Source organism: Lissotriton helveticus, chromosome 12 (assembly GCF_964261635.1).
Source record: "Lissotriton helveticus chromosome 12, aLisHel1.1, whole genome shotgun sequence".
In the NCBI taxonomy this organism is placed as follows: Eukaryota; Metazoa; Chordata; class Amphibia; order Caudata; family Salamandridae; genus Lissotriton; species Lissotriton helveticus.
Window position 1 is genome coordinate 698,026,005 of NC_136073.1, and position 26,984 is coordinate 698,052,988.

The window sequence follows — 26,984 nt, forward strand, 5'->3', positions numbered from 1 at the left end:
TTCCCTGAAGCAAGCCGTGGATGGACGAGCGTCAGTGTGTATCATTTTTTTCTTTTTCTATTATGCAGATATGATGTCCAGAAAAAGTGCGTTGAGATCAGGTGTTGGTGAACACAGGGGCACATAGGTGTCTGATGTTTGTTGCTGTGTCTTAACAAAAAGGAAACCAAAGACCCAGTATTCAGATTACCACTGACAGAAATGACAGAGATAATGGCCGTTATTCCAGTTAGTCCAGGAGCCCTGAGGAATGCTGAAGGATTTTTGGTTATGGTCAGCTGTAAGGGATTTGTCAGTTAAGGTGAAATAAGAGAGGCCTTAAGCGTTAGGGCTCACTATCTGCAAACGGAGTGGTAATCTAGATCACAGATCTTCTATAGTGAGATTAATCCTCATGGGTGGCGGCCATCTTAGGGTCAGGCGTAATGGATCTTGGAATATCCGTTCTTTATGGTGGACTCCTGGTCAAAGCTAGAAGGACATCTTCCTGGGTAGAGGGACTATGAAATAGATGACTCATTTGTCTCCAGCAAGTGTTCGGCAAGGGGCCGGGCAGGTCAAGTCTGTGACGAGGTTCATGGCGGCAGCCATGACAGGGTCAAGCAACACGTAGTTCGAGCTATCAAACTGCCCCCTAAAGTAACCCCATAATCGTCCTGGAACCCGTGAATCACTAAGCGAGGGCCAGCATCTCGGGGACCTATGGAGCAGAGGCCTCACCTGATGTGGTGGAGAACCGGGATCGGTTAGAGCCGCGTTGCGCCAGCCGCCATCTTGTCAGCCTGGAGCAGCAATCCGATCGCACAGCTCACTCTTAGGAGATAACCAGTATTTCATTCTCCTTCGGGGAGATTACTCGCTCAAAGGATGCCCTCCAACATTCGCATTCCGGATCCGTGGAGCAGGATGTCATCCGTAATGTTGGGGTGATAATAAGCTGCTTATCGGTCAGCAACGGCGGGAGCAGCACAGTTAAGCCGCCATTCGCCACGCCGTCCAAGCCCCATGCAATTCCATTTCATCCTGCAGACCTTTTGCCACAACACATTTCTCTGCATCACTCCACTGAGACAGGATAGCCACTAATCCGGACGACTTTTGCTTCAAACACAGAGTTTTAATTATTTAAAAGAAATAGCGTCTAAGTCACAAAGAAGATAATGTACTGGAACCAAAGTGTCAACACAAAAAAGTATGATATATCCGACATAGGCAACTTCAGAGATTACAAATTGACTTGTCCAGTTGTCCCATGTGTAGAGTCCTAGCATGAACACGGTCTAGTGTTCAAGAGTGTTTGTATTACACTTTACACCCACCCACCACAGACGTCATGGTGTCACATGACGCTGGCAATAAAAGGGGCCGAGCGCACGTGCTCGCGGCCATTCCCACTACCCCTAACTGGTGTCTGTGTGCATGTCTTTGCTGCCGTCCACCATGCGGGCCTAGGGCCCTCCCCAACACTACACCATGTTTGGTGTGAATTATTGACACGGTCATTTATACTTCAATTGCATTATGTGACTCGTAGTTTTGATGTTTCCTTATGCTTATAAAACTTTTGCCCCCAACTGTAAAAAAAAAAAAATGCAGGACTAGAGATTTGAATATTGCAGCAATTTTTCTCTGTCTGAAAAAGTATCACACGTGAGAAATGCTAACGTCACACATAGGCATATGTCCAATTATAGAATCTTGCACATAAAGTAAAGTTGATAGGTGCACCAGATATGTCTTTTTCGACATCAAATGTTCCAGGGTGCGGGCAGTGTCTACTTCCTTTAGCCAGCAGAGAGCGCCCAACGCACACGATACGTCGATGCCATTAGTCTTGAAGGCGTGCTCTGCAGATGGCGCTGTAGATACAACAGTTCCTGGTCTAGTCTCTATGCCCATCGCTGACCCGGCCTGTTTGCGACCACGCCTCCGCGGGTGACGCTCTTGCTGTTCTGCCCGTCTCGCTGCTCCGTCTATAACCTCTGTGAGCTCCTTGGAAACTGCGTCTCTCTTCTCTCCGCTTAGCACCGACAACAGCAACATGGCAGCAGCACTGCGAGCGTGCAGCCGGGGGCTGGGGCACAGCCAGTTCTGCGTCGCCATGCGGGCAAGGTGAGTCCAGAGGCCCTAGAGAGTGCTCGAGGACAGTGGCACAGTAACTGTGCCTTCGGCTTATGCCGGTGGGCAGTTGGGTGAGTTCTGGTGATAGTGGGCGTGGGTAGAGAACTTGAACGAGGAGAATAATTAGGTGAGAGGGTTAGAGCTACATTAGCAAGCAGTCCATAGAGTTGCCCTTGGTGGCTGAGGGAGGTATGAGGCCTCAGCGGGGGAGGGCATTAAAGTGGCTGCAGGGAGTGAGTATACGGGTGAGTATACCTTGAGTGGGAGCAGTGCCAATGATTAAGGGATGTGGAAGGATTCTTTTTCTTTTATATCCCAACCAAATACACCTGCTTCTCGCCAGTTCCAAGTGCTTTAGTCTGCACATTCCTGCAACAAATAGGCGCTGCCATTGGACGTTTATAAGTGTCAGTGATCGCTCTAGAAAGGATGGTTAAGGCCCCCGGAGGGGTTGCTCAGAGCAAGCACTATTTTATGATCTTTACGTCAGTACATGTGTACTTCAAAGTTAGGGACGATCGTTTTACTGCACGAACCCTCGCAGCTGTCAGACAAGAGACGTCCTTGGTCTCTCCTCGACCTGTCACTTTCACACTGGCGTTGATGTGCGTGCATACGTTGCGTGTACAGACTTTTCAAGATGCATCCCTGCGCCGCCTACTAAAACCTGGCAGGGCTATAGCCAAGTTCTGTACCTGCCTGGGCTTGTAGTCTCACTGGAACAGCACATCTCGTGACATCCGGCTCCGAAATGACTCTTCTTTATTACCTTAGCTATCGGCACGCTGTGCGATCTTGCTGCTGAAACCATTGCCACTTCAAAGACTGGCCGTACGACCCAGAGTCAGGATCATCATGGTCGTGCCTCGGTAGTCGTCCTGGAACAAAAAGATTTAGGCGTCCAAGAAATGCAACACAGGAATCCCTTGGCTCGCCCTCCCCTTCAGCTTCTTACATTTTTATTTTTGTAAAAAAAAAAAATGTACACCTTGGTTCGCAGGTAATCAAACTTTGTGTTTTATTAAGCGTGATCTACTTTTTGAATTGTTCGCCCAATGTTCATTTTCATAATGTTATTAACCCCTTGTACTGGATAGAGCAAGGGTGTAGTCAAACAATTACACCCCCCCCCACTTGAAACATACCTCTAATAACACCGTGTTAAGCGAGCAAATGTAATCCCCTTTAGAATAGCTCCAATGACTCGCCTCACGCTCCTACCTTCCATCCATCTACCCTTTCATCCACTCCTCCATCTGTCCATTCTTAACATTTCTATCTATCCAACCATGGCCCCATTCTTCCGTCCATCCATCTATTCCCCCAACAATATGTTCAAGTGTCTATCTGTCTTTTGACCATCCGCTCTTCCCCCATCTATCCTTCCATCAATTCGCACTTTTACCAGCCAATCCTTTTACTCATCCATCTCACCTTTCACCATTCCAACTATTAACCCTTTCACACATCCATCCAGTCATTCTTTCACGCTTGCTTCTGTCCATCCTTCTACTTTACTACCTTCTACTTTCCTATCTACCTGTCACCTTTCCATTCTCCTCAATTCTTTTTACCCTTTTTATCTACCCACCTTTTTTAGGTCGAGCTCGACGTAAGCAATGCGAAGCATTGCTGACGTCAGCGAAGACATCTATTGTGATCCGTTTCTGGGAATGTGGACAGGAAAGGGTGCACGAGCGCAGATCTGCTCAGTTTTTACCTCGTGAGCGCGCACGGTGCCGTGCCCCTCTCCTGCCTCATTCCCTTGTTGTGTACGCGCTTTTGCTAGTGGCTGTTAAGTTTCGTTTTGACTAGTGTGAAATCAGTTTCGTTTACACCTGTTTTTTATGGAACACGCACGGCAATTTCCAATACAACAGGCACACACATATATACATAGAGAACGCCCCCCCCCACACATGCACGCACATCCCCTCCTTCTACACGCATGCATACATACATAGAGAACACCCCCCCGCCGCCCACACACATGCACACACATCCCCTCCTTCTACCCCCACTCACCGGGCTAATTTTCCATGTCCCTCTCCCTCCAGCGGGTCACTCTCGGCGACAGCAGGCTCTGATTCAGGGTCGGAGCTCGGCGTGTCTTCTCCGCGATCCACATCCACAGCTTGCGCCGAGAGCCCGAGACAGCCGATGTGCACGCTCACGGCGGGCGACGGCGTCTCGTGCGCTCCCACCGCGGTTTCGCGCCCAGAGATCGTCTTCCTGAAGGAGAGGTGGTGCACTAGCTTTGAAATAATTTTGGGCACTTTACTTATTAAATATTTTTCGCCCTTGTTTTTTATTGTTAGGTGCCCGCTGAGGTGCTCCGGGGCCCGGGCTGAGGCGGGACGCTGCGAACTAGTTGTACTCCCCTCGCTGGCTGCCGGGTGCCGCGTCACTCCTGACTGTGTCATGGCCGCTGCCAGCGCCCCGCAGGGTCAGGGGTAGGTGCGGGAGGAGGCGCAGGGTGTGTCCAGTCGCTGCTATTAGAGGCCCCTGGGTCGGGCTGCACTGTCCGCGCTGCCCCCGGAGGAGGAGCAGCGGCTGAGGAGGTAGCGCTGCGAGCGGCAGGGCCGGGAGCAGAAGAACGCGCAGTACCGGCAGGCACTCTCTCTCCGGGCCTCGGGTGAGTGCGGAGCGAGAGGGAGGCGGGCCGGGAGCCGGGGCAGGTAATGGCGGGGGCGGCCGTTGCTCCCGAAGAGAAGGGAGCCGAGGGCTGAGCACGTAATCCGTGTGGAGCGGGCGGAGGGTCGCCGGCCGTTTCCTGTGGGAGTGGGGTTATCGGCAGTCCCCGCTCTCCAGAGGCTGCGCCCTCCGATATCCTACGGTGTTTACAACCAGCCCCAACAAGTTAGGCTGCTTAAAGTCCTGAGCCTGGTACCCGGGGCCCCGTCGAGGTGACCCCAGTACCCTCAGCAAGCCCCCGGCCTCTCGCGCAGCTCTTCTGTGAGATGCCACACGCCCCGGGCAGCAAATGGGGGGGTCGGTTCGAGGCCACCTTTAGGCACCAGAACATTGGCGGTTGCTGCAGGGGGCTGTGGGGGTCACGCCGCTGTCACACAACCGCCTCTTTACCCGACACCTCACCGCCTATCAGGGACCAGGGTGAGGGTCCCCTTAGAGTCCATGTCACAGAACAACCCCGTCATCGTTACTGCCCCCCCACCCCACACTAGAGTGCCCCTCTGTGGCGTGCCTCCCGCCCCCACCATGACTCTTTTAGTGTGACCTAAATAAGCTCTGGTAGTTCCTCAGCAACGTAGAGCTAGGCATTATACCCCCCCCCGCCCCCTCCCTCCAATCACCATGCCTTGCCTTTGCTGACTTTGTAGACGAAGGTAGTACCCCCGCCCCCAATTTCAATCATGAGCATTACGTCCGTAGGTCCTGTCCGATCTTGGTCCCTGATAGTGCCCGCCTATGCCCATATATTATTCGAATGCACTTTATACTGGACACAAGCAATGCTTCACACGAGGGCTGACCCTGCAGTTGCCTTCTCCTCCGTAGAACCTAGCGCTGCCTTCTGACATAGCCTGGCAGTGGGCTCCTGTGCTACGTTCAACCAGTAAATATGCTTTCTCTTCTATAGGTCTTGTCCGATCTTGAACCCAGGCAGTGCCTGCCTATGCCCATATACCGCTTGAATAGACTTACTGCCAGACACTAGCAATGCTTTATGCTTCACACAAGAGCGCTCACCCTGCCGCTTCATACCCTTCTTAGACATTGGCACTGTCTTCTCGTGATATAGCCTGACTGTGGTCTCCTGTACTACATTCGTATAGTATTGGCAAAATAGGTAATGTTCTTTCTCCCGAGGCGTCAATGTCACCTTTCTTAAATATGTCTTATTCAGCAGTCATAACTTGTGTGTGTGACTTCAACTTCTTCACATTAATGCAATATTTGTGCTACCGCGAAACGTACCTGCGGAGTTTTCTAGTAACACCCGCCGGCAGCGCGGTCTCTCACCCTCCTGCACAGCTCGGGGACAAAGAGGCAGCCTCTCACCTGCTCCTAATCGTACTTCTCGTCATCGGTGTTCGTGTGCCTGAGTGTCTAGCACCTTTTGCAGTATTATACCTCAAATGATACTTTGTTTTCGTAACTTGTCACTTTTTCCTCCTGTGCACCTTTTACTACCTCATGTATTTTTGGTTGCTCACAATTTTTACTACCTCATGTATTCTGTTTGCTCACAATTGTCATTATTACCTTTACTACCTCATGTATTTTTGGTTGCTCACAATTTTTACTACCTCATGTATATTGTTTGATCACAAATATCGCTATTACTTTATGTAACGTAACTTATGCTTTTGTATTTTTTCTCATTATGTTCCATTTCTGTTCCTTTTGTGAAGCGCTCTGACACCTTCGGGTAAAGTCCGCGCTATATAAAAATGCATAAATAAATAAATAAATCGGCGCTGACAGACATGGCCATCGCCCGGCGGAGCCTCCTTCCCGGAGAGGCGGCAGGCCTCTCCCACCGAGGACTGCCTCATGAATAACATGCACCCGCGCGTACCAGGAAGAGGTTGAGCTCGGCTCTTAACCAATGGCAGCCGGCCCAGCTCACCGCGGCTCCACGCAAAGGCCTGCCGCCCACCGGCGCCCCGGCACAGGCAGCGATGACACGGGGCGCGTGCGGCGCTGTTTACACCGGGGGCTCCACCCGGCACGGAGCGGAAACGGAATGCTCAGCGCGCTCGTGCCAGCTGTCACACCCTCCCTTCATGCGGAAACCTTTTATACACACACATATCGAGTTCATTGTTATATGTGGTGCCGGTCCCACGCACCGTGTTGAGGGCGAATTTCTCTTTGCGAACTCCCCCCCCCCCCCCCCCCCCCCCCCCCCCCCTCCCCCTCCCCCTCTAGATATGATATTCCACCCCTGGGGGCGAGTAGGCTCATGTGTGGATTCATAAAGCATTTCCAAGGCGTTTAACCGGGGTAAGCACTCGTAGCTGCACCTTTGTACAACGCATTTCATGACTGGGACGGCGCGAGCGCTCTGTGGTGCATGTTCCTAGCAGGAAGCGCGAGCGCTGTGTGCAGGAGCCAAGTTGAGTTCACGTCGGGTGCATTTCATTCGAGTGCGCATGGAGGTTCCTGGCATGAATACTGATCCGAGCCCTGCCAACCGTTTCCTATTCTTTCCATTCCGTGGCTTTCTGCTTCCACTACACCTGACAAAAACGGCGCTTCCTTTTTTCTTTTTATTCAGGCATATATTTAATTATAGAGTCTCATAGAGCTTTCTACCACTCCAGGTTGTGTAATTATTGCCTTCTAGTCTCCATCGAGCGTAATCTTTTTCCGGCGCACTCCTCAAAAATCTTTATTTACGACACACTCTCGTGGTATGCCACTGTCGGTTTCTTTCCACAATTCTTTTCTCACTCTTATACTTTCAAGTCGAGTATACAGTCGTCGCACATGCGCTGCGAATCACACTGTATTCAGTATAATTTTGGCCACGCCCACCACTATTAATTGGTTCCTTCCTATGCCTTTCCAAATGCTTTTTTTGGTGTGGTGAAGGGTGCCATATGTCCCTCCTTTGGGCGTGTTTGTCACGCCCATAGCAACAGACCCTCTTACTTGGCTCATTTCACCTCTGGCTAGGTCAGAGTTTCCATAGTAAAGTCATTTATAGTTTTCTTAATAAGTTTGGCGCCATTCAACAAAACTCCACCAAAACGTTTTTTAAAAACTTTTTTAAGTTCCTCACTTTGGGTTATTCTTGGCAAGTTTCGTACTTAACTGTTAAGTAGTGGCAAAAAATACACTGAACATAATCTTCACAAAAGTTATTTACAAAAGTTTAAGCTATTGCCATTATAAATTACAATAACTTTTAATTAAGTATTAATTATTACAAAAAATGAAAAGCCATTGTTATTTGTAAGTCACGTAAATACTACACATATTGCATTATAAATGCTATAGGTGTCACATTTTCAAAAGTTGTAACTATTGGCATTGTAAATGACAAAGCTATTAATTTAGCTATTTTCAAAACCAACACATAAATACAAAATTTGTCATTTCCAATACCAATAGCTCAAACTTTCCTAATGCGAGACCTATTGCATTGCAAATGCTTGTTCTATAATGCATACTTTTCTTTCATATCTTTCTCACATGATCATTGTTTCCAAATGTCGTCCTCTTTTTGCATTCCTGTGCAAGCCCCCAACAGTCTCTCATAGTATCTCCTAGTAGTGTGATTTATAAAAAAAATTGTCTGCAGACATCAGAGGTACATAAACAGCTGATTAATGTTTATGTGAACCTGGTTCGCCAGCTTATCAGGCTTAGTTGCAGCCCCCCCTTAAGCTGCTAAAGCGGGAATTCCCTACACCACTGTATTAGAGGCTTTTTGTGCGCCTATTTTCAGGCAAGTAAAGATAATTTGAGCCTCTCCAACGAGGCAGGTTTCTTTAAAATTATAGAACGCTGTGGTGTTAATCCTGTAAAATCAGTTTATTGTACTATTTTTGGAGCCACACTGCCAAAAGACCATAGACCTACCAAAGCTTACACTTAAGGTGGATTAGACTCTGCTGCTCTCATGGGATTTATTCTTCAGTGTCAGGTTAGGGTTAGGATTTGAGGATTTCAGAAATACCAGTTAGTTCAGTGTTGATTTATCTTCAGGAGTAGTTATTTATAGAATTGGGATTTGAAGGCAGAATATTACACTGCAGCAGAGTGATGCAATTGGCTCAAATACATTGTTTAGCTTTTCTGTATTGTCTGTTAATCCATAACCAGACTGGACTATGATACCTCCATATTACAACAAGCATGACCTCTGCTAAGTCTATTTCTGCTGTGCAGAGTATTACATATTTTGTTATAAAAGGCTTTAAATCACCCCATGCATCTTGGCTTATAAAGGTACTCCCTGCCTCTGAGGTGCTTACTCTGTGCAAAGTTTCTCTCTTCCAGCTTACACAAGGACGGTTAACTTTTCTGGCATGATGGGGCTCAAACGTTAAAAGTAAACTTTTTATATAGGACACAAAGGGCCTCAGTACAGTGAATGGTGATGTTGAGCATGTTGGGAGTCTTTAGTCCACTGAGTTGAACACTGTGTACCTGGCTGCTACCTTAGTGGCCATCTGACAAGAAAAGAGTGTTATGGTATCTTTTCTCACCTCTATCTAGTTAAGTGCACTGGAAGCCATCTTAAGGCGATTACACAACCTACCGATAAACAGATAATCTTTGCTATCCTTAGCTGGAATGTTGGTGGAAACTTCTCTGCCCTCCAAATGATCTCATGCTTGCCGATGTTAACCAGGAATGCAGTAAGCACATTACAAATTGGTCTCAATGTGCCATCCGTTAACGAAAGTTTTTTTTTTCTTTGCACTACACGAAGCTTGAGTTTGTGATATTACAAAGATGTTTCATCCATTGGAAAAAAACAAATAATGGGGAAGCCTTTTGTTAAAGTTTAGGGGTAGTCCCTGAGCACTGTATGTATACTGGTGTATACCACTGGTGTTCAAAGACTACCTTTACATTTGGACTCCAGTAAGGGAAACAAACATATTATTCCTTTGGGTATCTGGCTTTCCAGGGGTATCAAAGTTCAGAAGTCAAGGCTTTAAGAAGGCGATAGTGGCTAGAATCTCTTTCTATGACAGTAAATATTGCAATAAACTGACTGTCCAGTCAGTGCTATATCTTTAAAGAAGAAAATTATTTTTACATGCTTGTAAAAAGAGAAGTTTAAAATGATTCACAAATAAAACTAGAAGGTGGTAGCACCCTCTGGACAGAGATAAGAAAATAAAAGTTGTTTCAATACAAAACCACATCCCATGGTGCCCTAAAGCCTGTCACAACAGATAGGCAAACAATCGAGCTGGTTCACTGCTTTGTTAGCCTCGAACTAGAGATTTTGGGATGAAGATAGCTCTGGTTCTAAGGATTTTATTACCGTGTTAGAAAATGTTTAATGAATGGACAGAGGTTCTAAAAAGAAACAAGTATTCCAGTTACACGTGGTATCCCAATAATGTGTGCTACAGAGCATCTGATCTTAGGTGTCAAAGAGAACAAAGTTCATTGTGAGATCAGTTACGTAGTCCATATCTTGCCGTGATTTTCAATTGAGAACCAGAGTTGTAGTGCATCGGTACCCAAAGAGGCACTCCACAGAGTGCCAGACTTTAGGCCACCATATCTCAATGGCAAGGTAAGGTTTGCAGTTGTTGGAGGCACCCACCGGATCTAGAGGCTCCACCAGCCCCACATGGAAACGGGGACTTCAGATTTGGGTCCAAAAGTTCATTTAAGTGTTAGCTAGACAAGTTCAATTAAGTAAAAGTTACTGTCTTAAGGAAGTGCAGTATTTGTTACTTTGCAGACCTTTCTGCAAGCGGTAGCCAACCAAAGGACCGATTTGTTTTGAGATTCAAAATCTTTATTCTATCAGGAGTAAGTTCAGCTTTTGCCTGTCGTGAGCTTGGTAGCCTTTTCCGGGCAGGTAATGAAGGTTATGCTGGCCAGGTCCAGTGGTGGCAGCTTGTGGATTAGAATCAGACCGGTGAAGCCATAGGTCTCAGGTTGCCAGGAAATGGCCTGGACAACACTGATAGAACTGATGGGGTCCTTTTCCAGAGAGAAAGACCAAAACTTGTCCTTCACAGAAGGGGTGAGGATTCCCCTCCAGCCTATCCAATTCCTCTCCCCAGTATCTGGAAAAGGAATCCTTAACCAAAGGGCTTGGAGGCTGCCTTGCCCCGTGGAGGAAGGCAACCAGCAGAGATCCCACTAACTTTGAAGAGCCATGAACACCGTGTCCCAAATGGATGCCCTACAATCTGTAGAACCTCTTGGTCAAATGCACATTGTTGTAAATGGCCCTTTCTGCAGAGTCATCCCCAAACATTTTGTGCGTTGGTCTCACTTTTTGCTCAATTAGTTTTTGTTGGATTTAGGACCTTGGGCATTTTACCAGTGCTAAAGTGCATGTGCTCCTTCCGTAAAACATGGTAACATTGGCTTAACCACAGTTTGCCTATTTAATTTACTTATACGTCCCTAGTAAAGTGGACTACATTTGCCCAGGACCTGAAAATTAAATGCCACAAGTGGGTATGCAGAAACAATTGATTGACAGAATGTTGCACAATGGCAAAACATTCACCCCCAGTCACAGATCTGGGTTTAATCCATTGTTATTTTGTTCACCACACCACCCCAGTTCAGACATGGCAATATGCAAATCAGTCTTGACCCTGTGCCTCATGGGAACAGTCCAGCCCGAACTGCCAAGCCATGTCTTGCCTGGACCGGACTCAAGCATCCTAGGACCGGTTTCTGGCTATCAGCCTTCATCAGACAGGATAGCTTGATTCCAGTGGCATGGAGAGCACAGGACTCACTAGTGGGTCTGCAGCACTGTTTATACCACCCACTGAAGTAGCCCTTTTTAAAAATGTCTCAGGCCGGCCACTGCAGAGCCTGTGTGTGCAGTCTTACTGCCATGTCGACTTGGCATCTAAAATCCCTTGCCAATCTTTTAACTCCCCTTTTATTACACACGTCGCCCCTAAGGTATGCCCTAGATAGCTAGTAGCACTAAGTGAGAGGGGTCCCAGTATACACACACAATCTTATTTACAAACTGCAACAGGTGGTTCAAATAAATAAACAGAAGAATCAATCAGCTAGCATTGTTTTAATTCCAATGAAGCAAAACCACAAAATTGGATAACATTTGATAATGCAAAGATAAAAACTTCTTGGTTACCGTGCCCTGGGGAGGGGAAGGGGGAATGTGCAATGAGTATAGGGAAGGGTAAGTGACATAGAAAAAAGGGGGCCAAGTGGCCACACAATATTATATTAGATAACAAAATACTCCAACTTAGATATAGATGACATGGGGTTCAAATATAACCTAAAAAACAATAACAGGCTTCATGGGTTTAATGAATAACATAAATATTGGAATGAAGCTGGACACAAAGGAAAATAGTCGACGTTTCGACCCCTTTACAGAAGCAGGCTTGAATGGATCCCTTGCAGTGGGGTCTTCATCAGGACAGAAGACAGGGACACAGACCTATTTATTACATGAATTAATACATTAGGTTCAACTCCCCGAATAATGATTAATAGAACAGCTAAGCACATCAAAAATAAACGAAAACAAGACATACCAAAGATGCTAATTTTCAAAAGGCGGAAAAGGAACTGCCACTCATACAAGGCGTAGGGATTGGACAATTAAACCAGCCACTAGTTTCTCAACTGATTACAGTGGGTGGTCAATCAATGATATAGAGGAATGGCGTCATTCTAGAAAAGGAAAGGAAAATAAAATAAGCCATTGTCTGACAGGTGCTATAGCTAAACCAGAATAGGAGTCGGTGAACTTACACTGTACGCCATGGTGCAATTCCAATTAAAATGACCGATGTTCTGGGGGCACACGCGTTGTAGTACTTTCAAGATGAAAACCAGCACATCATTTTGTGAATGGTAACGGATAATACGATAACAAGAGGTATCTGTAATGAAAAACCGACCATCACCACTTGCACTAGCGTGGGAGACACGTAGTTAATCAAACATTACAACACAGAGACAACAAGGGAACGCGCCTACCAGTAGCCAGAGGAGTCAGGACCCAAGGTACTCGTCAGATGACAGGTAAATTAAATTGCGCAATCCAGCAACTGCATGGAGTACAAGAGAAACAAAATTTCTATGACTATCTCATAAAGGCAAGACTCGCCCGTATCAATGTAGGAGACCCCGGATTAAGAACATACCTAATGCACCTGGTGATCGTTTTCATAGCGAGGAGGCTCCGATTGATTCTACTACGCTGTTCCGGCTTGGACTCGGCTACGCTGTTTCGGCTGCAATCTCTGACATAATTCCATGCTTTAGGTATGTTCTTAATCCGGGGTCTCCTACATTGATACGGGCGAGTCTTGCCTTTATGAGATCGTCATAGAAATTTTGTTTCTCTTGTACTCCATGCAGTTGCTGGATTGCGCAATTTAATTTACCTGTCATCTGACGAGTACCTTGGGTCCTGACTCCTCTGGCTACTGGTAGGCGCGTTCCCTTGTTGTCTCTGTGTTGTAATGTTTGATTAACTACGTGTCTCCCACGCTAGTGCAAGTGGTGATGGTCGGTTTTTCATTACAGATACCTCTTGTTATCGTATTATCCGTTACCATTCACAAAATGATGTGCTGGTTTTCATCTTGAAAGTACTACAACGCGTGTGCCCCCAGAACATCGGTCATTTTAATTGGAATTGCACCATGGCGTACAGTGTAAGTTCACCGACTCCTATTCTGGTTTAGCTATAGCACCTGTCAGACAATGGCTTATTTTATTTTCCTTTCCTTTTCTAGAATGACGCCATTCCTCTATATCATTGATTGACCACCCACTGTAATCAGTTGAGAAACTAGTGGCTGGTTTAATTGTCCAATCCCTACGCCTTGTATGAGTGGCAGTTCCTTTTCCGCCTTTTGAAAATTAGCATCTTTGGTATGTCTTGTTTTCGTTTATTTTTGATGTGCTTAGCTGTTCTAATCATCATTCGGGGAGTTGAACCTAATGTATTAATTCATGTATTAAATAGGTCTGTGTCCCTGTCTTCTGTCCTGATGAAGACCCCACTGCAAGGGATCCATTCAAGCCTGCTTCTGTAAAGGGGTCGAAACGTCGACTATTTTCCTTTGTGTCCAGCTTCATTCCAATATTTATGTTATTCATTAAACCCATGAAGCCTGTTGTTTTTTAGGTTATATTTGATCGCCTGGTCATCTATATCTAAGTTGGAGTATTTTGTTATCTAATATAATATTGTGTGGCCACTTGGCCCCCTTTTTTCTATGTCACTTACCCTTCCCTATACTCACTGCACATTCCCCCTTCCCCTCCCCAGGGCACGGTAACCAAGAAGTTTTTATCTTTGCATTATCAAATGTTATCCAATTTTGTGGTTTTGCTTCATTGGAATTAAAACAATGCTAGCTGATTGATTCTTCTGTTTATTTATTTGAACCACCTGTTGCAGTTTGTAAATAAGATTGTGTGTGTATACTGGGACCCCTCTCACTTAGTGCTTTACCTACCCAGGTCCCAGTGACTTTATTGGGTGAACCCCCCTTTTGCAACCTAGATAGCTAGTAGGGCAGGGTGCTGTGTAAGTAAAAGGCAGGACATATACTTGTAAGCTTTATATGTTTTGGTAGTGAAAAACTTCCAATTCGTTTTTCACTACTGTGAGGCCTACCCCTCCCATAGGTTAACATTGGGGACTCCTTGTTGCATCTAATCAGTGTAATTCCCAATTGGAAGGAGGTGAAACTGTCCTGTTTAGGACCAATATAATTGTAATAATAAATCTTCTTTAATGGTAGAGTCTAATTTATCATTACAATTTTTAAAAAATGCCACTTTTAGAACGTTGACATATTTTTGCTCTTAGCCCTGTGTGCCTGCTGCCTGCCTCCATTACAATTCTGGATGACAGCTGGACCTTGTGCATTCCCTCTAGACACCCCCAACAATGGGAGCTTAGATGTGACCTGATGGGCATTAATGGGCATTTACTGGCTTGATGGCGGGTGGGGTGCTGCTGAGCACTGCCTCACTTACACCTGAATAGGCTGTGTTCTCTCCATATACAAAGGGCTACATACCTACCGGTTGTGAAGTCACTCCCACTTACGAAGCACCACTAAGTATAAGTGCTGGACCTTTGACACAGCCAACTCATTACAATTCTGGACAACTAGATACTCTGCCAGGAAGGATGACTGCTGTGCAGCTGAAGGACTGACTTTCTGCTGGACCCCTGCTCTGAAAGAACTGCTTTTCTGCTGTGTTGACCTGCCTGCTACCCTCCTTTCCTGGTTCAGAAGGACTGGATCTTCAGCACTTGAACCCAGAGTGACTCCTAGGACTGGTCTGCTTTCCTCCTCTTGGAAGTCTCAGGGACAGAAAATACTTCTATCCACTACACAACCAGCACATGGACTCTACCATCTGTGAGTCTTGCCCTGCCAAGCGGTGCCAGTCAAGTCCAGGACCCATGGAAAGGGCCTAAAGTGCTGCATCTGCCTGAACTCGTGCATCAATGGCTTTGTGCCGATTGGAACCGGCGCATCTCCCATGTTCCAGTAGATCGCTTGCTGACTGCACGGTGCAGCACTTTCTGCTGAAAGCTCAATGACCATGCATCGCCCCTTTGCCACTTGCTTCTCGGATCTGTCGACAACACAACAAGGTACTTTGTGGCGGACCAAGGCTGTTCCCTATATCCGTCCCACTCTCCATTGCGTTCAGCTTGAACCTTTGACTTTGACCTGGTCAAGCGTGACCAGATAGTTCCGGTTGGTGCTTTATGCTTTAATCATTTATATTTCAAGATATTCATAAACCCATTCGCTGCTAGGCCTCCACACCATTGCCAAGCTTTTTTTTTCTTTTTTTGGCTATTTGGGGTAGTTCGTGCTCAGGCCACAAACTTTTTGTCCACGTAACCTATCTATTTTTTTCCAGCATCCTGGAGAGCCTAAATGTATCCAGGGTGTATGGATTCCCTTGGAGGGAACTCATAAATTGAGCCAAAATATGACTAGGTTTATTTTTTTATTTTTGGGGGGTGAAAAATGGGGGGGGGGTGGAGTGCTGGCGAAGAAAGTCCTTTTCTTTTATTTTTTCTTCACTACAAATTGCATCAGCAAAGGTTTGTGGTGCTTTCATGAACACTCAGACTTGAATTGGTAAACCAAACTTTTTGGGGAATTGTACTGGGAAATGCCAATTTTTCATATATATATTTTTTTCATGCGCTTTCAACTTCTTTCCACTTTGTGGTGGAAACGGATGTGAAACCCAAGGTGGATCTCGGAAAGCTATACATTTCTGAAAACGACACATAAATCTGAAATCCGGAAGGGGTCATTTGTGTTGATCCTTAATCCTAACGGGTTAAAAGTTTTCCTATAAAAAGAAACAGTTGAAATAAAAAGACAGTATTGAAATATATTTTCTGCTGTAACTTCTTACTATGGCAGATTTTCGAAAGTAATATACAGTTACATCCACTGGATTCTTCTGGTCGCAGGATGTATAGGGCTTGTAGGTTCTCCAAGAACACAAGGTACCCAGAGTCAACAACCAAACTTCACCTTACAATAGTTTTTCATTGTGTACCAACTATACAGCAATTTTGTTTTATGGAAAATTATAATGAATGGAAAAGGGGTATGAAGGGAAACTCAATGTATTTCTGAAATGTTCACCGGATACTGAGTGATGCGGCAGTGATTGTTTGAACATATTTGAATTTATGAATACCCATAGTGGCGTGTGTTTCAGTGGGCATTTTGTAAAATGTCTTCTGTGTTACACACTTGTTTATGTTTGAAAGGAACACAGAGATATTCATGTGGTACTAACAAATGTACTATTCTGTATTCCCACATGTCTCCTGTTATGTTAAAATAAATTTGTAAAGCGCACATACACCAGGGAGATTTCTTGGCGCTACTATGCTTAGAACCCAAGTCCAGATGCGCAATTAGAAGGCCTGACGGAATAGCCAGGTTTTAAGACCACCTCTTAAACTGAGGAGAGTTGTGCAGAGGCGTATTTTGGGGGAAGAGAGTTCCAAAGCATGGGGGCCAGAATGGCAAACCTGGCACTACCAGTACGCTTTAATCTGAAGGAGGGGGTGGACAGAAGTAGCCTGTGTGCTGAGTGAAGATTTCACGTAGGAACGTGCTTGTGGATCAAAGTGTTCACAAATTTGGGACTTTTCCTATTGAGAGACTTAAAAATGAGGCACCCAACCTTGATGGCGCAACGCTGGATTACTGGAAGCCAATGGAGTTGCTTCAGGAGGGGAGTGACATGAAGGTGTCTGGGTTGATGAACAAGCAGACGAGCCGCCTGGTTTTGAACCAGTTGTAAACGTTTTGAAAGATAGTGGGGAATACCGAAGTAAAGTGAATTGGCGTAGTCAATGTGAGACATTAACCATAGCAAGGATCATCTGAATCCGAGCTTCGTAGGTGAGCAACCTACAGATCTTTGTTTATTTTCCTGAGTTGGAAGAAACCGGTAGGAATCACTGACACTATCTGAGGCTTCATCGTGAGGTCCTGGCTGATGATTACCCCCAGGCTATTGGCCGAATTCGATGGCGAGGGAGGTTGGCCTAATTCCCTAGGCCAGAAGTGAGGTCCCCAGGGATTCTTAGTAATGCTGCCAGTAAGAACTAACTCCGTCTTGTCCGGATTGAGCTTAAGGTGATTGCTGTTCATCCACTGATTAATGAACAGCATGGTGGACTGAAAGGTGTGAACTGACTCCGGGGAGTTACTGATAGGGTAGATGAGTTGAAAGTTGTCAGCGTAGTTGAATGTGCAGACTTTGCGTTCTTTCAGGGCTCGGACAAGAGGGAAAAGGTACAAATTAAATAACAGGGGGGAGAGTGAAGAGCCCTAAGGGACTCCGCAGGAGATGCTTATTCTGGGAGCTTTGAAGGGTGCTGTACTAACTGCCTGCGACCGGTTTTCCAAAAAAGAGATGATCCAGCCAAGGGCAGGTCCCGTGATTCCCCCGTCTCTGACACGATCGACCAGAAGATTGTGGTCAACCGTGTCAAAGGCCGCGGAGAGATCAAGCAGGACAAGAGCCTGCGGAGAGCCACCATCGACCTTGTCACGGAGAGTGTCTAATACTGTGAGGATCACTGCCTCTGTGGAGTGAGCCGGGTGGAACCCTGCTTGATTAGAATCAAGAAATTCAGATTCCTCCAAGAATTCCACTATGTCATTCAGTGTTGGGTTCTTCAAATTCCAATTATGTCAGTTACTGTGTGTGCCTTGGTGCCAGGGACGGCTCTTTTTCTCTCCCAATAAACTACTGAAGACTACAATCAGCAAGTGTGGTGTACATCATTACATTGGCGACTGAGGACGGGATAAGAATTTACCTTGCTATGTTCATCGGATCAAAGGTATTCCAATTTTATACCCTAAGTGATACCTCAGCGTGGTGCTTCAACCAACGGACCAATAGGGAGTATTTTTTTTTTTCTTCTTCAAAAGTACAAGGCACACTCTTGGGAGATAAATTAGTGCAGAGAGCTGTGCCCTATAATGCGCGCAGACAGACTCAGAATTGTAGGAAGCTCCTCTTTCTCATTCCATCACGCACCTAGACGTTTTCCCCGTCAAAGTTATTTCAGCGCGAGCGTTCGGACATTGATTTTAACGCTATAAGACGCTTTATGACTTTACTTACTGTTCAGTGAATTTCTTGTCGGTGTGACATTGGAGTGTGTCGCTTCCTTCATTTGTTCGTTTCAGCGCTGCAGCGATCCGTTCATGGTCATGATACCTCATCGTCTGACGTTGTAGAACATTCTCAAGTGTTAGCGAAGGAGCTTCGTGCAGCTTGTTCTACGGTGCGCGTTACGTTTACAGCGGAAACAACGTGCTGTGCGTCACTCGCCTTTGCTTGCTTATCTTGTTGCTTAGCAACCCAGTAAAGCAATTCCAACGAGATTTACAGATTCATTTATATTCAATGTGTGCCGATGCGCACAGCATTTGTTAATGAAAGTATATATATTTTTTACACTGTTTTCAAGGAACGCAGACATTATCAATCTGTATTTAACGTGCGCTGATGCATTTATGAAAGCATACTTATTTACACTGATTGTTTCCACTCTGCGCTGATACGCACAGCTGTGGCGTGTCAAATCATCCATTTTATTTTACGCTGACGCGCACAGCATTTACATATGAAAGTATATTTATTTACATGGACTGTTTCCACTCTGCGCTGATATGCACAGCTTTGGTGTGTCAAATTATTTATTTCATTTAACGCTGACGCGCACAGCATTTGAAGAGTCCATTCCATTCCGCACTGTTCTGCGCTGACACGCACAGCATTATCATATCGACAACTTGCAATTCTTACAATTTAACCACAATTTTATTTCTTTTACTAGTTTACACAATATTATTTAAGTTAATACATTACTGCCATCCTGTGGTACAATTATTAGTGCATCACTAAAATTTGTGAAGTTTGTTAGTACTTTTATTTTATAGTTCAAGATGCAGAGTGTTACACCCCCTGCACCCTTTTTACAAGAACCTGGAGATACCCCACTTGAATGGAAATTGTGGATAAGATCTTTTAAAGCATATTTGGGTGCTATTGACGGTCAACGTTTCAGGCCTGAAAGAAAAATCTAATGTATTATCACTTAGGTGTTGAGGGTCCAAAATATTTTTGACCATCTACCTCATTTTGATCCTCCGGAAGGTGAAGATCCTGATGAGTTTGATTTAGCAGTAATGCAATTAGATAAGTACTTCGCTAAAACAAAAAATATTGTGGTACACAGAACTTTTTCACTAGAGCTCAAAAAACCCAATGAAAGTTTGAATATGTTTATTACTGCATTAAAAGTCCTTGCTGTGAAATGTGAATTTGAAAATATTACATCTCAACTGATAAGGGATCAACTTGTTGCACGTTGTTATTGTAAAACAAGTTCAAAGGGAATTGCTCACTTGTAAAGATCTAGTCTGGATGAAGCTGTAGACATTGCTGAAAGCATAGAAAGATCTATGGACGATGCAAAGCAACTGGAATCTGCTTTAGCAAATTCTTCTATTTCCGATGCTGTTAGCCGTTCTTCTATTTCTGGTGCTGTTAGTACTAAACCAGCTACTTCGTCTTCTTCATTCACCAATGTTTCTAGGAGTTCTACTTCATTCAGAGGTGAAGAAATTTCAAAACAGAGGCGGAAGAACATTCACTCCAACAGACATTTGAATTATAAAATAAGTTGCTACAGATATGGATCATCCATGTGTCTTCTTTCAAAAATTGTCCTGCAATTAATCAACAGTGTAGTAAATGTAAACAAATAGGCCATTTTGCTAATGTTTGCTTGGGAGGTACAAGGGGAACTGTCAGATGTGTTCTCAATGATTTTGATGATCAATGTAGTGACGTAGTTACCAATCAGGAATACGTTGTTGTAGTTAAAAATTGTATAGGTAACTTCTACACAACAAATTCCAGATGTAGAAGTCTTGATTGATAATAGTCCGATTCGACTTCTTGTTGACACAGGTGCCCGTATTACTATTGTATCCCAAGACAAACATACGAAGTTCTGGTGTAACAAAACATTACTACCTCCCGATATATTGACCGTAGCCTTTGAAGGTAGTAGAATTGAACTATTGGGCTATTTTGGGGCTAAAATTTGTGTTTTTGATGCGACTATTAAGGTTTATGTAGCGAAAAGAGGTATCAATCTCCTTAATCTTATTCATCAAGCAGAATTTGGTCTTCCTATCAAACCGGGTCTACCTAATCCTGTTTTTATTGATCGACCATTCAATTCAAGAGATTCTGGCTGTATTCAAAATAGCAATTAAATGTCAAACAACCTGCAAGACACTCCTTGGGGGAAAAAAAGTACGCCAAAGTATTTGAAGGTCGTCTGGGTAAAATTTCTGATTTTCAACATTTCATCAAAGTTTAAAGAAGGTTTCACACCAGTTAAGCATAAACTTCGCAATGTTCCTTTGAGTATTAGAAATGATCACTCTAAACATCTACAAAGTTTATGTGAACATGGTATAATTGAAAAAGTTGAATCCACTTTGTGGCTTTCACCCATTGTTTTGGCTAAAAAGGGATCTGGGGACCTGAGGATGTGTGTTGATTTGAGGAGTCTTAACAAAGCCATCTGGATCAATGGTTTTCCTCTGCCACGCATCGAAGATCTAATTGCCAAAGTTAGTTCTTCGTCTTGGTTTACAAAACTTGATCTTAAGGCTGCTTATCATCAAGTTGAACTACATCCTCAGTCCCGACATCTCACAGCCTTTGTCACTCCAGATGGTGTCTTTCAGTTTTGTAGACCTCCTATTGGCCTTGCAGCGGCTGTTTTTCATAGGCTAATGACAGAAATGTTTCAACATAACCCAAACGTAGTTGTTTTTCAGGTCGACATTCTCATTTTTACACAGTCTGAAACAGAGCATGATGCAGCCATTGATCAAGTATTTAATGTATTAGCAAATAGAGGTGTTACTTTGCAGAGAAGTAAATGCCTTTTTAAGGTAAGAGAAATTGAATATTTGGGCCATATTATTTCTGAGCAAGGTATCAAACCTAGACCGGGCCTTATTGAAAGCATAGTAGATGCACCTCCACCTCAGAACAAGGAACGGCTCATGTCATTTCTTGGTCTTTGTGAATTCTACTCGAAATTCATGAAAGACTCTACTAAAAGAAAAAGTGCAGACTATATGGTCTGATGAATGTCAGAAAGGATTTCAAACCATCAAAGAGCATATAATTCAAGCTCCTGCCTTGCAAGCATTCTCTTTCTTTCACATTTCACATTTCTCATTCTCTTTCTTGCAAGCATTGCAAGAAATACTCTCTGGAAAAAATACAAAACGCACGTATAGCACGATTGTCCACAAAACTTTTTTAATATGGTTTTACTGTGGAATACATTCCCGGTGGGAAAAATTGTAGGGCAGACTGTATGTCAATACTTCCTATATCCGACACTAGTGAACAGGACAGTGAGACTGAAGTAGAAGAGTGCTTTGTGGCACTCATTAGTCAAGAAAATGTATAATTTGCAGAAAATGACTGGATTATTGAGATTGAGACCCCATTCTCAAGGAGGTCGCTTCCTTAATAAAGAAAGGTTGGCCTAAAGAGAAATGTTTGTCACCTGAACTTCAGATGTTCTGAAAAGTGAATACTGAACTTTAAGTAGAAAGTGAGAAAATAGTTAGAGGAGATAAACTTATTCCTCCTATCTATCGTGAAAAGATTATTTTAGCTGCACATTCTGGACATCTAGGAGCAACTATCACGAAGAGAAAAATTAGAAATGATTATTGGTGGCCCAGAATGGATGTCCAAACTGATGACATGGTCAAGCATTGTTCACGTTGTAACAATAGTGACAGTTTTGGTACTTGAAGGAACTGTTGAGTCTCGTATTGTTCCTCCGAGTAGGTCCTGGCAAAAAATTGGTATGGATTTCCTAGGACCATTTCACGTTCTACCATCAAATTCAAAATATTTTTTGGTTTTAGTTGACCACCTTTCTAGATGGGTTGAAGTTGAACCTAAATCCATACCTAATTCAAAAAGTGTCATTGATTGTTTAAATACTATTTTTCACAGAGCAGGATTTCCAGAGGAAATTCTTACTGACAATGGCGTGCAATTTGTATCGCATGAAATTATTTCATTTTTAAGTTGATGTGGGATTAAACTTACCAGAACTCCACTCTACCACCCACCAGTGCTTAATTTGTGCCGGTGCTATCCGGTGCTTAGCACCAGCACTTAAATGTCAGGGCCGGGTCTATGAATCTGCACACACCCACACTGATGATCATGTAAATAACCTTCTTTATTGACTGATTGTACTCTCTCTGTTGTACTCTCTCTCTCACACACACTCTGTGCAGCGGGCTTAGCACCAGCACTTAAATGTCAGGGCCGGGTCTATGAATCTGCACACACCCACACTGATGATCATGTAAATAACCTTCTTTATTGACTGATTGTACTCTCTCTGTTGTACTCTCTCTCTCACACACACTCTGTGCAGCGGCAGCCAGCCACACAGGCCCACCCGGCCCCTGCAGCATGCATGCGTGTGCACAGTCAGACTGTCAGAGATGTCAAGTTGTTAACACTCACCGGCGTGGCCGCGGCGTCGGTCTTCTTCATACTGACTGCACTCTTGTACTGTGCGCTGCCTGCCTGCGCCGGTGCTCCCGCTAGTTGCTCGTCTGTCTGGTCGTGTCTAAGTCTAACTGACTACATTATTATACCCAGGCTGTCCCACACGGAGTCAGTGACGCCATTTAATGCTCACTGCTGCACAGAGAGTCTCAGTCAGTCACCGCTGCATAATGCGCACGCAGTGCAACATTTAACGACTGACGCGACTTAGAAATAGAATCAATTACCGCTGAGCCTGAAACATATTTCGACCGATCGTTCCACCAAAATTGTACTCCTACAATGAGAGAATATTTATTGCCCTGATTAAGTTTAAGTTCACTCCACAACATCATCGGTAATGCTGGAAATATGACCTCGAAGTGCCCTAAAATTAATGATAAATATACCAACAAATAAAATTGAATATTAAATGCAATATATATATATATATAATTAAATAATGTGTGAAGTTTCGTATTTTAATCATTATGGAGTTGTTGCTAGTTTCTGTTTGACTTTGCCATTGACTCGGTGGGCGCGCCCCGGAAGTTCAGTTGGTGGGACCCGGGCCGGGATGGAGCCTGGAGGTTCTGATGTGGGTAGGGGCTGTGCACGCGGTAGCGCGTGCATATTTTTTTTTTTCACATTGGCTCTGCCTGCTCTCAGCCACGCCCCAGCATAACCGCGCTGCGCAGTTACGGTGGCAGCTCCCCACGCACGCCACGGCGAGTCCACTCGAGTAGTCACTGACTGTCCACATTAAGTTAGCCCGGCCCGACCAATGTAACGACCAAGGTCACAAAGCCGAAGGGGCGAGGGCAGACCTGGGCTGTGTGCACTGCTGCTGCCTGCTGTGCAACTGGCGTGACGGGGTCTGGTGCAGTGGTGCCTGAGTGGTGGCGTGACGTCGCGTCGTGGCACTGAGTGCACTGCGGCCAGTACTGTGTGTGCACTGCAGACTGCGGCCTGGCCCTGGTAGCAAGCTGCAGCAGGCAGGCAGCAAAGTTACAACAACTGAGCAGCATGCAGTGCAGTGTGAAGCTGTGCCGACCGGTCCCACCACGACGAATAAAGGTAAGAAGTCTAGAAGAAGCTACAAATTAAGTTAAGCAAAGCACCACAGAAGCACTTAAAGTTTTAAGTTAAGCTGACCCGGTCGGTCAGCTGACTGAGCTGCTCCCACACTTACTTTGTTTTATTCCGGTGGACGAAGGAAGGGGAGGGGGGGAGGAGCGAGGTGGGGTGCCGATTCCGAATATATGTTTCATTTTAATGATAAGGGGGCATGCTGGGCAGCTTTCTAATCATACGCTATTACGCTCCAATTTCAAGCTCTGAAGCAGTAATTACCTAAAGATGGGGGCGGGGGGGGGGCTGGGGAGGAAGGATTCAAAATGTAGGTAACTTATTGGACGTGTCGGTTGGTCAGAAAGTGGACACATTGATTTCATATTATAAACGTTGAGGCCAAATTGTATTTTTAGCTGTATGATGAATACTTTTGTTATTGTAAACACGTGTGTGTGCGTGGTGCCTTTTGTAAAGCAACATAGGCAGCAATAAAACAGGCAGATGGACGACGATAGCCAGGCATGATGCTCGCTCGGTGTGTTCAGTATCTTATCTGGTTGATATAAACTAAGGAGTCCCACTAGAGAAATTAAAGATTAGTGAGAGTGTACAGGATTGTCAGCTTGCAAAATATTCAATGTCACGTCAGGGATGTAAAGTACAAGTACACCCCCGCAGCCCACACAGTAGAGGAGTGGGGTGCGAGCCTTGTAATCCTGAAGGTGCCCCTTCGGGTTGTGTTAGTTGCTGCATGTCTGTGTTTCACTGTCTATTTAACTGACAGTGCTGTATGCAATAAACGTGTGCGAAGCTGCTGAAAGTAAAAAACAAAAAAGCATATTGAACGAAATGGGAGGATGCCCATTCGGCGACTGAATATGACCTTCCAGTCACTGTGCACTAATTAAGAGGTACGAGAATGGTCAGTGGCAGAGGTAACACCCATCATTTACTGTAACCAGCGCCCTGGGGACCTTCTGTAACCCACCATCACCCCGAGGCGCTGCAAAGGGCCATTTTCCTTGTTTGACCAGGGCTACTGGAATCCATGCTCTAACTCTGGATCACTGCTTACTTAGAGCTGGTGGTTGCAGGTGGGGCTACCAGAACTTAGTGTTGGGCACTTCCTCTTATTTTTCCTCATCACACTTTAACCCAGAACAAAAATCGAAAAACTCAAAAGGGGAGGACGATGAAAAAGATGGAACAGTGACAAAGGGAGGAAGCAGAGAGGACAACACATGTCAGGAATGAGAAGGAGGGGCAGGGAGTGTCTGGTGGTGGGTTAAAGATATACCATGGTCGCTCAAGCCTGCGTCGCTTCGGTATTCAGTGCCACAACATTCTGCAGCTCTGGTGACGGCGGCTTCCAAGCAAAACTTTGAGCCCCGGCACTTAATATTTTACAAATTAAGCGCTGCCACCCACAGAGTAATGGTAAAACTGAACGGTTTAACAGAGTTGTGGTAGAATGCGTACAAGCAGCATTTAGATCCAAATCTTGTGTTTTTAATGCAGTCAAAGATCTGGTTTGGTCTTATCGTACCTCACCCAATGTTGCAACTAATTTTGCTCCATTTGAAATTGAGAGGCAGAAAAGCTTCTTGTCAGGTGTACCCTTTTTGGATGGTAAAATCTTTTCATCAGGGTAGTGACATGAAACATATATGGAAATCTGCAAATGAAACTTGGAGTGAAATTTGTTCAAAATTCAATCAAAGTTCTAACACTAAAGAATCTCACAATCTCTGTATTGGTGACTGGGTCAGAGTGAAAAATCCAGTTTCAGTAAAAAAGGGGTTTTCGAAATTCCTTGAGTCGCAACAAATTATTGATATAAGCAAAAATGCTGATAAATTGTCAAATGGAAACTGGTGGAGTACTTCTCGTATTGCAAAAGATCCTTCTGTTTCTTCAAATGTCGAAAGTTAATGTTTCAGAGGGGGATGGTGTGAGGAGAAGCAGTAGATTAAGGATTAGACCACAAAATTTACGTGACTGTTTAATTATTTTTAACCACTTTTCAGCAATTTTTTTCCATTTCATGTTTCTTTGTCATTTCCATATTTATATTAATTCTTTGTTATTTCAAGATTTATTTTATTTAATGGAGGGAAGTGTGGTGATGTAATCTATGGGAATTCCACTATGCCATTCAGAGTGTTGGGTTCTTGGAATTCCAATTATGTCAGTTACTGTGTGTGCCTTGGTTGTGCCAGGGGCGGCTCTCTTTCTCTCCCAATAAACTACTGAAGACTACAATCAGCAAGTGTTGGTGTACATCATTACAGACATCTCGTGACATAGGCTTCTAGGACCTTTGCAAGGTGGGGAAGAAGAGAGATTGGGCGATAATTTGTTAACAATTGAGGATCTGCCCCCAGCTTCTTCAAGAGGGGAATGACAATGGCCTCCTTGAAGGTAGCGGGGACAGTGCCCTGGGATAATGACTGATTCAGGAGATTAAGTGCAGGGCTGGGAAGGGTAGTACAAATTTCTTTCAAAATGCTAGGAGGGCAACCGCCCGCTTTAATCTTAGAGAGCAAGTCCGCAAAAGTAGGCTTGTTCATTCTTGGGAATTGCATACAGGTGCTATGATTTTGGGTGGAGGTCAGGCTGAACGGCAGGTTATTACAGGCTGGAATGCTGGAGTTTATTTTTGCAATTTTATCGATGAAGAAGGAGTTTAAAGAATGACAGAAGTTTGGGGAAGGATCAGATTTGATAGAGATTCTGTCGGGATTGGACAGCTCATTTACTATGGAGAAAATCTCTTTTGTACGATTGGTTGTAGACAGAATGTTTGAGGAGAAGTATGCTGCCTTGGCGGTCAAGATGGATTTTTTTTGTAAGTTTTCATGGTATTTATATAGAGACATTTGTCTTCGGGTAAATAGTTGCGTCTCCATGTTCTTTCCGGTTGCCGTAAGGCTAATTTCTGTTTTTTCAGCTCGTCAGAG

The 26,984-nt window shown here is 44.7% G+C and overlaps 1 protein-coding gene across 1 annotated transcript in view; it reads left to right on the top strand.

Annotated features, from left to right (window-relative positions):
* The first annotated feature begins 1,938 nt into the window (after positions 1-1,938).
* The window catches only part of GOT2 (glutamic-oxaloacetic transaminase 2), a 147,187-nt gene continuing 122,141 nt past the window's right edge, over positions 1,939-26,984 (top strand). Inside the window, exon 1 of the mRNA XM_078669630.1 lies at positions 1,939-2,112. Within this exon, the coding sequence (XP_078525756.1) occupies positions 2,042-2,112 (71 nt within the window). The 5' untranslated portion in view covers positions 1,939-2,041. The remainder of the gene's footprint in view (positions 2,113-26,984) is intronic.